This window comes from Pholcus phalangioides, unplaced genomic scaffold, assembly GCF_987345545.1.
Source record: "Pholcus phalangioides strain wild (caught in Gottingen) unplaced genomic scaffold, Ppha-v1.0 ptg000009l_1, whole genome shotgun sequence".
In the NCBI taxonomy this organism is placed as follows: Eukaryota; Metazoa; Arthropoda; class Arachnida; order Araneae; family Pholcidae; genus Pholcus; species Pholcus phalangioides.
In genome coordinates this window covers 32,653,562-32,666,693 of record NW_028301602.1, presented here as the reverse complement: position 1 = coordinate 32,666,693, position 13,132 = coordinate 32,653,562, and the positions used below count along the sequence as shown (strand labels likewise).

At 34.2% G+C, this 13,132-nt stretch overlaps 1 protein-coding gene across 2 annotated transcripts; it reads left to right on the top strand.

The window, feature by feature from the left end:
- Nucleotides 1–3,858: 3,858 nt before the first annotated feature.
- Nucleotides 3,859–9,319, top strand: LOC149082838 (U7 snRNA-associated Sm-like protein LSm10). Of its 2 annotated transcripts, XM_089235998.1 has the most exons (3): nt 3,859–4,108; nt 7,022–7,117; nt 7,681–9,319. In XM_089235998.1, the coding sequence occupies exons 1-3, from the start codon at nt 3,975–3,977 to the stop codon at nt 8,024–8,026; spliced, it is 576 nt and encodes a 191-aa protein (XP_089092124.1). In that variant the 5' UTR covers nt 3,859–3,974; the 3' UTR covers nt 8,027–9,319. The 2 variants fall into 2 exon arrangements, with proteins under 2 accessions (XP_089092124.1, XP_089092125.1); XM_089235999.1 differs by lacking the exon at nt 7,022–7,117 and having other exon boundaries at nt 3,862–4,108.
- The last annotated feature ends 3,813 nt before the right edge of the window (nt 9,320–13,132 follow it).

The following is a 13,132-nucleotide window of genomic DNA, read 5'->3' as shown; positions in this document are numbered from 1 at the left end:
CAACTTCCTTGAGTCCACTCTTAACAGAGACGGACTTCAGGATGTCACCGTCCTAGGTACTACTAATTTTGCTGGCCCTCTGCCATTCTTATATGTATTTCGTTTCTTAATTTTTTTCTGAAAAATCATGCTTACCTCTCTCCCGGTTCTCAATTTTCGAATTGAAAGCCATGCCTTTACTGTTTGTTGTTCCGGATATGGCTTTGAGTAGGAACCCACTGTTTCATACGCACATTCATAACATAAATGAGATGCCGTAAAAATTTTAAACTTCAATTGTTAGACTGTAATCGTAACAATTTATAACTGTGATCGATTTCATTCATTATGCTTATTGTGTTACTCAGTTAATTGTGTTGCAAAATTAAAATCAAAAGTCGTGAAGCAACGCGTAAATCTTCCACAACTTCTGAATCGGAACTGGAAAAAAAAAATCTCATCTCAAAATTGTGTTTGAGGTACTCCATTCATTTAAAGGGTTGAAAACATGTATTTTTTTATTGCCCTCTTTACTTTAATCCCAGATCCAAATATTTAAATCTCCCCATTAATATTAATATAGTACAATTACTTTCGACAATTGACAATGATGTATATTTAATATATCTATTTATCTTCAAGTGTATTCGCCTACGCTCGCTCTGTTTGGACTGGATTCCATATATTTCTATTGTTATCGATTTTTTCTTTTATTACTTAGTTTTTTTTTGTATCCGCTTATATGTATGCTACCCATTATTATTTGCCGGTATATTTTGAACATGTTTATTCTATGTGTATAATGATTGATTCATTTTTTCCCCTGGCATTATATTAATTGTTCTGACACCATTTTATGATTTATTATATTCCCAATGAATTGTATGTCTTGTAAATTAGGCTGTAAAAAATAGCAGCAACGCGCTGCCACTTATTGAAGGACCTACTGGTCAAATCAATAAAATTATTATTATTATTACATTATTCATTTAAGGGGTGTCACATGACTTCTGAAGATGATTTTTCAAACATGACTTTAAAAAATATTTCATTCAATTGTGAAAATCAAATGAAAAAAACTTCGTGTTGATTGGATTAATTTTTTTTTTTCAAATTAAAAATGAAATGAATTATAGTATAAATGTGATCAAAGAAAAAAAACGCTTTGAACGCAATTTTCACAAATTGCAGTTTTTGAGCTCATCCGTTAAGATTTGAAAAAAACCTACTACACTAAAAATTCTGAAATTTTAAAGAAATATTTATACGTTATGTTTTAGTAAGATGAACCTCGAATTTCGATGTTAGATCATAAGTTAGAATTTTATGAATTTTAAAGTTTGAAAAAAATTATAAATTTGAAAAATCTGAGAATTCAATGTTTGTTTTAAAAATACTTGGGTTAACTGTGTTTATTCTAAATCTGAGGTTCATTTTTCTTACACATGGCGCACATTTGAGCAAAATTTCAAAATTTCAGATTTTTCGGGGAGACAAATTTTTTTAAATCCTACGGATGAACTGAAAAACTCTGCAACCTTAGAAGAATCGTAATAATTAACAACCGCGTAAAAATTTGAAAAGTGTGCGCATACACACAACAACAACAACAAAAGAGGGGAAAAAACTGGTTTGCTTTCTCGATTTTATAGGCTGAATTTAAAAAAAAAACGTTTTATATATATACGTTTGGTGTACGTTCGGTGAATTTGGAAGGATTTTGAACTGACGTCATCAATTTTTAAATATTTATAACTCATTAATTATGGGTTAAATAAAAGAAAACTGAAAACACTTTTCCATATCAGTTTTTCGCAAGAAATCAAGTGTGTAATTATTAGGCGGTCGATAGTTGCCACCCTGTATTATACTACATGCACTCATAATTGAACTAGAACCACTGCTGTCACCTATCAATTAAAAAATACAACTGTTGTGTTTCTTTGATTGAAATTTATGACCGAATTTCGATCAATGTACCGCATAGAAAAACTCAATATTGCATGATATTAACAAATATTTTAGAAGCAATAACATTAGTTGAATTGTCAAGTTTGCTTTAAATTTTAACAGTTGTTGATCGTGTACGATAAATTAACGTTAGTACAATGCGAAGATATTGCCACCTTTAGCTTTTATGTAATCAAAAAGATATAGACCACAATCTATAACTATGATCTGCGCATTATACTAATGTTAACTTACCGCACACAAACAGCAACTGTTAAAATTTTGAAGCAAACTTAACAATTCAGCTAATGTTATTGCTTCTAAAATATTTGTTAATATCATGCAATATTGAGTTTTTCTATGCAGTACTTTAATCGGAATTCGGTCATCAATTTCAAAGAATCACAACAGTTGTATATTTTAATTGATAAGTGACAGCAGTGGTTCTAGTTCAATGATGTTTTTCCTGGTTTCTAATATTTTCTAGAAGCCACATTTTTACTGATAGCATTTCATTTTTAGTCGTTTATTGGTTGTGGACAACAGTAAACAGAGAGGCATAACTTTTTTACAATGAATAAGTTTGCAAAGTATGGACGTGTCTTAGAATGACTGAGTGTACACAGAGTTCTTTGCCGAGCAAAAGATAAAAATATTGTACAATGTAGTATGTGTGTTATTTTCTCATTTGGCACAGATATCGAAATTTTGTGCACAAAGAGAAACAGCAGGTCTGTGAAGGTGAAATAAAAGAGAATATATGCCCTATCTGGAACAAAAAAAGTGAACACAGTTTATGTAGAAATGAAATTTTTCCTTTCCCGCGAGCTTGTTATTTAGTGCTCACCCATGCTCCCCACAACCTGGAGTCAGGCTCCCTGGACTGAGGTATTTGGTGGGTATCCTCTGCAGTGAAATTATAAAGTAAAAAAAATAAAATAACAAGATATGTCCAGGGTCCCCGTGCTAGAGCCCTGCCAGGCCTACCCAACACCACCTGTAGAACAAGGCCTTCACACGAAGCTTGTGACGTCGATGAAGAAGACCACTTCTTCTATTGCCATTGGATATACTGCAAAAAAGGGTAAAGATATCGCATTCGTCGGTCTGCTATATCCAATGGCAATAGGCGAAATGGGCTTCTTCCGTGACGTCACGAGCTTCGTGCGGAGGCCTTGTTCTATAGGTGGTGTTGGCCCGGGGGGGGGGGGCTTTTATGGTGCTATTTGCTTAAACCCTTACGGATGGATTTCTTTCGGAAGTTCGTATTGACATCAATATTTAGAAAGTCTTTTTCCTAGATGTGTTGTGTGTTGAGAAAAAAAAATTCCCTCTACTGTCACCATCCGGGGGGGGGGGGTAGAGGTGTCTATTGATGAAGTTAAGGACGGGGATCTTGAATAATTATATTTAAGGCGTCGCGCTTCTGAATGTAGTGTTAGAGCAACACCACATATATTTAGTGTGGTGTTGGTTAGAGAAGCCTGCGTCTACATGAAATATTGGTTAGTGCCTGGATTCCAATGAAATCGGGGTTTGATTCATGGCGAAGACATCAAAACTCGTTTTTAAAAGTTTATCCTGGCATTAAATCAAATCAGTTGAAGCCTTAGAGTAGAAATAAAGAATTCTTTCTTTATTATATATCTTCTTATATTTCTTCTCGATGGTTGAAGCTCAGACCTTGTTTGTACAGAGACAGGTATGTTTGATGTATGCATATTTTTTTATTTTTATTACTGTAAGTGCGGGAGCCAATCTAATCGCAGGGTCGTTTGCGACTTGCACGACGATATCTATCAAACACCCGTAATGACCTCTGAAATCACGGGATGTATGGTATGCAGTTCGAAAGTGGGTACCATATTTTTCTGTGTTTATCACGTGGTTTTAAGACATGCTCACGAACATGAACACAGCATTGATGGCAACACAGAACGCTTTAATCCGGCGCCATAACCTTCACTTTGTTTTTCTTTCTTTCAGGCGCCGGTAGTTTCTGTCAAAATAGATTGAGCTTTCAATATAATCACCAAATTTTCATCATGATGAGCATGCGTGAGAGAGCTATTTCACAAAAGACATTAGTTTGCCTTTTACAGTCTCTTGAAGGTAAAAAAGCTACCGTAGAATTCAGAGATGAGACTGCCGTTTATGGAAAAATTGAACACGTTGATGGGTAAGTTTTATTATTTATTATAAATTGATGCAAGATAAAACTTTTTTTTTTTCATTAAGGTTAACAACTACGGAATTACATTTTATTCTAAAAATGTACAAACCATTTCATTCGAGAAAACAAATTATAAACAAATCCCTTGAGTAGATGCACATCTAAAACCAATGGCTCTCAATCATGGTCCCCGTATTCTGAAGCAGGGTCCCCTAGGCTGGGATCTTTTACGGCCCCTCAACCAAACTCTCACGGGCCCCTTCATGATGAATTTATAGCGAAAAAAAAGGACCATATCAGGCCCCAGGGCTGGAGCCTTGTCAGCCTACTCCCTTGGGGCTGTGTTATTGCAGGGGGTGCGAGATGGGAATAAAAAAATTGTAGCATGTTGACAGATTTCTCAGAAAAATTGAAATGATGAGAGGAATTGAATGGGCATTTCGAAAACTAAAAATCGTGCGCACATTTTCATTTCCCACCTTAATTTTTAACTTTCCCAGACCAAATGTGTCATGCAAAATTTTTTGCCAAAAATACTTAGCAGTTTGGTTCCATTTGTACCTCCTGTTATTAGCATGCTGCGTGTAGATTTTATACTGCGGTTAGCTTGCCGCAGAAAAAAGTCACAAAATTTCTCAAATGCTAAAAAAGACATACTTCTGGCTGGAATCAATAAGTGAATTCATTGAAGCTCTCCATTTCAAATTTTGAAAAATGCCAAAATATGCATGAAATTTTTAGTTTTCGAATTTTCAAAGAATCAGAGCTATCTATTAACCAGAGACCAAAATATGCATAAATGTAAATGAATTTATAAAAATTAATCAGTGGATAACTAATGTCTGCTACAAAAGAATCTAATTTCATAACAAATAGCCACATTATCTGAGGGTTGCGAGAAGGTAAACCATATTGCACTGGGGTGCGAGATAGAAAGAATGTAAAGAAAAACTAATCTAAACATCAAAAATATAAGCAGTAAATAACATTTTAAGATCGGGAAATTCTTGAAAACTTGAATGTTAAGTACTTCACCCGTACAATCATTCAAGCTCTGGCTTAAAGGGTTATACCAGCCTCTCTTCGTTTATTCCAGGCATGTTTTAAATATGAATTAATAAAAGAACAGTACATGTTTCGAAACGTGAATTCACTTGCATTCAGAGTTGTTATTGAGCATCCAGCCATCTGTGAAGGGTTGTCTCAGCTTGAATGGCTCTCTCAGGGGTGGGGCTAGCAGGGTTCCAGCCCAGAATGATTCACATAATTATTTTAGTGGTTTTTCATGCTATAAATTCAATATAAGCATCTGACAAAAGGTCTCAGCCTAGGGGGTCTTGTGGAGGCCATAGCGCTGGATCCAATGGGGAAATTGCCCCTGCCAAAAGTCAAGTGACATAGAGAAACTTTGTTCCCTAAAATACGAGATCGGTCACATCTCTGCAATAAGTCACTTCTCTGACACATCACCCTGTATCCACCTACCTCTGCTCCATTTGCAGCTGAAGATGCTGTTTTTTGCTCCATTCAATAGGTAATTGAAGATATCTGCTTTTGCTCCATTTGAAGCTGAAGATATCTGCCTCTTCTTCATTCGCAGCTGAAGATGTCTGGTTTTGTTCCATTTGAAACTGAAGATGTCTGGTTTTGTTCCATTTGAAACTGAAGATGTCTGGTTTTGTTCCATTTGAAACTGAAGATGTCTACCTCTGTTCCATTTGCAGCTGAAAATATCTATCTTTACTCTATTCAAATCTGAAGATGTCTACCTCTGCTCCATTTGCAGCTGAAAATATCTATCTTTACTCTATTCAAATCTGAAGATGTCTACCTCTGCTCCATTTGCAACTGAAAATATCAATCTTTACTCTATTCAAATCTGAAGATGTCTGCCTCCATTTGCAGCTGAAGATACTTGCCACTGCTTCATTCATAAGTGGAGATGTGTGGATTCAGAGCAGGGGATGGGAACAACCGCCCACCCAAGAGCCAAATAATATGGGAACTTATCGTCACATCCTGGATCCATGCCTGATGGATTGAGCCATCATGACAAAATAAAAGCAAAATTGCATCACACTAATTATAATACAGATGCAATAACTGTTTTATTTATTTTCAAAAGGTGTGGCAAGCTGGTCACATAAACTAAGCCTAAGAATAATCAAATCTGCTGTATGCCGAATAAATGTCTCTTGTTGTGCCTCTAAGAAATCTAGTGAGTCTCATTGAAGGTATGGGGGGAAAAATCAGATGTTTTATTTAAAAAAATGGGAGGGTCAAAAATACTGGAATATCCAGTAAAATGTAGGTAATTTCTTGCGCACAATTGGCAGAAACGTAACATTTCTGACCTGCGGAAAAGATTCTGTACTCGTGATATATAGCATTCTTTAAGGGGTACAGAGGCATGTAAGATCTTTGCCCTTTCCAAGACAATCAAAAATTAAAAATATCTTAAATTTTTTTGTAAAAACTTAGAATATAGGAGAGGCTAATTTTTTGGTTCTGAATTGGAGGACCCAGAAAATTCTATGAGCTCTGGGTACATTTCTTGTTTGCTCATGCAAGAAGCAAGTTCTAGCATCATTAGTGCATTTACACGCAAAGGGATTGAAAATTAATTTTATTTAACACACTCGAATAATTTTGCAAATGTGTTAAAGAGAGTGAAGGACACAGCAAGAAAAATGGTGTGAATGTCTCTTTTTTAATATAATTTTTTTATTGGTTTAATATTTCCATGTACAATCTGAACCCTCTTCTATTTTTTGATTCAACATAGAATTTGAAGCTGGGAAAATTGATATTTTGATTTATTTAATTTGGTTTGAAAATTTATAATAGAAAGCATAATTTTATAAAAGTTTGACTGTTGAAGAAAATGATATGAAATTTGAAAAAGTGTTTTTTCTATAGTTACATGAATGTGGATATGAGTGATGTAAAATATACTGCCCCATCTGGTGCTACAAGGGAATTCAGCCAATATTATTGCCAGGGAAAATTTGTAAGGTAAACTTTTTTTTATTAAACAGTTCAGTGGTTTCTTTGGAGCCATTTTGCTTGTCAGACTATCCTGTAAGTTTAACTAGGTGACCCTAGTTGCATCAGGGCTAGTAATACCATTTAACTTGTAAGTGAAACAGATTGTTTGAATCGAAATGAGCAACTATGCACTTATCATAAGCATACCTTATGTTGCCAAAGTAGTATTGTTTTGTGTTCTTGCTGATGCTCTACCATCTGTTGTCCCTATTTTGAAGTGAAGATGGTAAATGCTTGAATTTTCATGTCATAAAAGTATGTTGTGGGTCAGTGCACCTATTGAAACTAAATAGCAAAACATGCACACAACAACAAGGTATTCCTTAACATTGAATTGGGATCTGTTCTGACTCATAATATGGGCCTCCACATGACTGTTAGGGTTTCATGAGTGAGAGACCACACTAGACTGTTTCAGTGTGCTTGCAATAATTTAAAACTCAACTTTTTGAGAGCCTTAGAGATATTATATTAGCTGAAAGTTAAAATTCAAATTCTAAACGTGCATTAAAATGTTTTTTCCGTTTTAGGTTTGTTCAGATTCCTGATGAAGTAGATGTGGTAGATTCAATGAAAGATAGATTAAGGGACTTGTCTTACGTTCCAAGAGGACGAGGTGGGCGTGGTGGAAGAGGATTTGGTCGTGGCGGTCGTAGAGGAGGAGGTGGCTTCAGACCTCGTGGAAGTCGAGGAGGTGGAGGTAGATATGGAGGAGGTGGTAGCAGTCATTATGGAAATAGACGGTACGAGGGAGGTGATAGATATGGCAGTGACAGGCACGGTGGTGACAGACATGGAAGCAGTCGACACGGCGGCAGTAGTTACAGCAGCAGTTCTAGTCGTTATGGAGGAGGAGGTGGAGGATATCGTTATTAAGTCACCTTGAGTGTATAAACTTTTTTCATGCAAGATGTGTCTCAATTCTACTGCTGAAATGAGAGGTTATAGTACACGTTGCAACAATTTTTCCAATGGAATCTTGGGTTATGAGTCAGTTATGATCAGTGCATGCTAACATGCAATTTAAGCCATTAATGATGAAAAGAAGTTGCCTTCCCTCCCAGGGTAACTTTATAAAACTGCTCCCTCCACACACAATACCATTAGATAAGACCTCAATAAAATGTCATCACATTAGCCTATAACATTTTTATAGGTTCCTTGCAGCATATTTAGTAATTGGAATTACTCATTAAGTCACTCTGCTTATGAAGTAATTTTTATGCAGTCTCCATGAGTTGTAGCAAGGTCTGACTATTTTTCATCTCTAATTGCTATGACTGAAAAAAAAATTCCCCCTTCTCCTAGCACACCATGTATAAGATTTTTTGGTTGCTTCACATAATGTAATTAACTTTGAAAGTAGGGTAATGCTTCTATATCTAGAATAAGTGGCTCTCTGGGTTCGGTGACAAAATTTTGTTCTTGTCTTGACGTGTACTGTCAGCCCTTCTCATTTTTGGGTGGAATTCTAAGACAACCTTTCTACTCATTGTCTACCATTGTACATTAAAAATGACCTCATTAATTATTGAATGTTTTGACTTTAAGAAAGGGATCATGTTTCATATGCATTTTAAAAATTTGACAAGAGAAAGATTTATGAAAGAAATGAACTTTAGAAGTTATTGCACAATGGCTAAGAGAATGTGATGTAATACTTGATAAAAAAAATGTGTTAAAATGTTCAAATTTTTTCCACGGTCATTGTAATGTTCAATGCTCATTAAACTCATATTTTTGTGATAAGTGTTTAGTTTCGGCAATAAAATACTTGACATCATATGTTGCCATATAGTGTCCTCTTGGGAGGGAAGATGAGGTACATGACTAGGATAATTCCAGAAAGAACATGAAATTGAGTAAAAAAAAAAGTGCTTTACCAAGGCGCAGAACTCGTTTGGCTATCAGTAACAGATTAAGCAGGGCAAACAGGCTGTAACTACAGTTAGATCTGCTTAATTGGGGAACGAGTAATCCTTATACTGATGAAATCTGGAACCAAAATTTCTCCCATAGAGAATGTCAAGTTCCCTGCTTGATGTGATAATTTCTAAAACTTTTCCCTTCCTATTGGAATTCACATGACAATTGTAAATACCACTATGTACATATTTTCATTGAATGAAAATTGAATTAAAGTAAGGTTTTGTATACAGAGATGCAGAACACACCTTTGAAGCCTGAATTCATAATTACAAGTATTAAAAAAAATTATATTTGATTGTGAAAAATAATTTTTCTCATTGATTTGTTTTTTCACATTCTGAAAAAAAAGTATTTTTTAATTCAAAAATTATGTTTCATTAATTCTGAATTTTCATCAATTTGTTCTTGAATTATTTTATTTACTTTAGAATAATTTCTTTAATACTAGAATTAATCGTTTCTCAATGTTTTCAACTATTTTCTGAAAATGATCAGCGGATCGCGACAAAAAGCTCTGAGGACCATACGTCAACGACCCCTTTTCTAAGGCTTCTATGAATGCCATTGAAGTTCTTATGACCATTAGATGGAACGGAATAATGATAAACAATTATCCTGCTTTCATTGTAATTACCAATACACAAGGACAAAAACATTTCATTGACGTGTTGAATTTGAATTCATAGTATTTCTTGAGGAAATATCGAGAAAATAAAAGGGGGAAAAATGTGTCGTTATTTCAGAGGTCAGTGCATTTCGTTGATGTTAAAAGCGAGAGGTTTATTTACATTTCCTCTACAGGAATTGGCCGGAATCGTCGTTTGTTGACGTTTATATCCGAGGGGTAGATGAATAGAGTTTGAATATCTGGTATCAAGAGATATAGGTTGTATTGATTGTTACTAGGTGCACACATGTGCTCATCCGCTTGTGTTGTACAATGAAAACATGAGATGGGCAATCTAAATATTACATGTACTAACAAAATTTTTAATTTCTCCTGTTTAATTTGCAATGATTACAGTGCATCTCGCTCATAACTTTTTCAAAGAACCGTCATGAAAACGTAAGCGGGAAAGCGTTTCAAATGGAAAATTTTAATAAGAATTATAGTTAAGACCAGCAAAATAAGTTGTACAAGCCGGAAAACGTTATAAGTGGGAGCAACTGTATTTGAGCTGAAAATATTTATAAAACCGGACGATTTGAAAGTTTAAGCATACATTTTTATTCATAGGTTTGATGTTTTCCCCCTTCAAAATAAGTGACTTGAGTGTGCAGGGTACTCCGATTTGATTTAAAAAAAAATCTATTTAAATCACAAAATTTAAATTTTGTTTTTTCTTTACATATATTAAATTATATTGAAGTATAGGCCTATGTAACCTGTGATTAAAAGAAGTATAGGAGATCTTTGCAGTAAATACCTGTATAGACTTGAACTTAAGCCTTAGAGCAGCTTTCTTTCTGCACTATATCTATTTCTAGATTTTGTGAATGGACAACATTGCAGAAACATGTAGAGAGCTTAGCTGAATTGCACTATTTTCAATGCATTGCAATATGGCACTAGGGTTCTCATGATTGGAAAACAGGAATAATTTATTGTATAAAGTCTTGCTCTAATTGCTGATTCAAAATAATAATAGATGTACCAATATTGGGCTTTCGACTTTGCTTTTCGTATTAAAATTTTTACTTTGCTGGGTTTTTTTTATTAAACTCATTAAATCTGTGAAATAATAAAAATGTGTAAACTATTAACACATCATGCAAGTCGGAAACACATCCATTCATTGTGCAAAACACAATCCTGCCAATAGAATATTCTATTTAGTTGATGCTGAATGGCCCTTTGGTTGTATATTGAGTAAATTGAGTCATAAACCTCAAATATTGCTTTTCGATATAAAAATTTCCATTGGAAATGCACACGTTAATTGCATGTAATGTTTAAAGTGACTGTTATACAAAGAATAATTATTTAATTCTAAAATAATTGTCTACTCTACAAAATTATATTGCTCAATATATATATTGAGCAATATAATTTTTTTTTTCTTATAAAATATACAATTTGAATAAAGCATAGCACACGAAAGGGAAAACTATGGAATGATTTGACATTCTCTGATTCAAAATGATTCTTGACCTTCCAAAATTTCTTCAACTGCTTATATATGTCTGCATTGTCTCCGCCTGCTGTGCTCGTTTTACAGCAGATAAGAGTTTAAAAAAAAGGTTTATTACATCACATATGTATGGTGATTTCTGTTATTAAATTATCTAGATAACCACATACTTAAAACGATACTCTTTTTGTGCATAACATTGAAATATATCTAGCGATCGAAATACTAAATTGTAGGATTAAAATGTCATTTCATTTGACAATGCTAGCTTGTATATGTCAAACTTGGTTTATTCTTACTTTTGCACTATGATATGGTACATTTACTAGCATTTATAATGCAATGGTTTTCCAATTGACGCTGTATTCAAACGTGCAAAACAAATGCTTTGGGTATCAAGTCGTGTCAGCTCTGCTTTGGTTGAAAATACTCTTTGAAGCTCTATGAATTTATACACCCTGATCTAAGAAATTTTTAGGTAAAAATAAATGAGTTTAATTAGTGCATTAACAGATGCTGCGTGAAAATTTTTATATGGAGTAAAATTTTGGGCAGATCACAAAATTTAAAATATCAAAATTGGTATTTTTCCTCAGTAATTATAATTCTGAATATAAAACCCTTTAATCTAAATAAAAGTGTTTTGTTATTTAACATATCTATCAAGTTAAACTATTTGACATCATTGACAGTAAGATTTTGATAGTTTTTATACTGAGTTAGTTTCTGGGGTCAAAAACCTAACCCTGATGCCCTATTATACATATTTTGAATAAGCAGCTAATTGAACACAGGTAATGAGTAGCTTAGATAAATAAACCATAAAATTATATTTTATATGTTCTAGACTCTTATGTTGAAAAATTCAAAATTGCAAATTATAATTAATATTTTGTTTTAATTAATGTAATAAATTAATGTTTAAAAATAAAACATTGTAATATGCCAAAAAGTAAGTTTTTCATCATGTACATCTCGTGTTAAAAACATTATCAAAAGGCATTCATTTAGGTTTTTGACGGTTTAAACCAGTTTTTGACGCTTGTCATGTCAAAAACCCAACCCTGATTCTGTACCAGCACTGAGTTATTGGACTGATCCCCACAGAACAAGTTTCTAAACCCACACATTCTTATGTGCAGTATTTTTTTCGTTCGAATTTGAATGGAATCTTTGTAATTCAATTTGATCTCTTTTGGAATTCTAAAAGATGTCTTTTTAACTTATAAATAGCCAAAAAAGCTTCGCGCAGAGGCCTTCTGCTATAGATGGCGTTGGCCTAGCATGGATATCATAATCTTTGCCCCTACAGGACGCTAACGAAAAGTAAACATGTAACTAAATTTACACAAACGACATGGCCTCATGCAACAGCAATATAATGCTATCTAGGTACATAACTTTGTAATCTAATTACATAGATATATAATCTAGCTAATGGCCGTATTCACGGAGCGACTGTTAAACGGCCGGTCGAATAACATGCGGATGAATGCTATCGCGTATGTTAGAAAAAATCGGTATTCTCGGCTAACCAGTGAGCGGCTGTGACAAGGCCACAGCGTTTAACAAGTGATGATGATCTTGATTCGTCAATATCGATCACGTGTTTATTCTTTTTTCCTCTGCTGCTGCGAGTCAGTGATGGTAACTCGTGGGAAATTTCCCATATTCATGGGAAAAATTGGCCAAAATTGGTCCATATGGGAAATTTATTAGCGTTTGTGGGAAATTTTGAGAGGTGGTCAGACAAAAGAATTTTTACTGAAAAAAATATACAAATGCCAAACAATGCTTTTCTAGTGTAAAATAATTGACCACATATTTCCACCAATAGATGGCAGCACAAATTTCGGAATGTGTGGGAAAAATTTAGTCAAAAGGGAAATTTTCGAGGGAAATTTTGCTTGACGAGGTTACC

What these genes read in the sequence shown, in the direction of transcription:
- LOC149082838 (XM_089235998.1), top strand. Translation starts at nt 3,975, where the DNA reads ATGATGAGCATGCGTGAGAGAGCTATTTCACAAAAGACATTAGTTTGC. An exon ending in AAAATTGAACACGTTGATGG is followed by an intron (nt 4,109 to 7,021) that starts GTAAGTTTTATT and finishes TTTTTTCTATAG; the next exon opens with TTACATGAATGTGGATATGA. An exon ending in TGCCAGGGAAAATTTGTAAG is followed by an intron (nt 7,118 to 7,680) that starts GTAAACTTTTTT and finishes TTTCCGTTTTAG; the next exon opens with GTTTGTTCAGATTCCTGATG.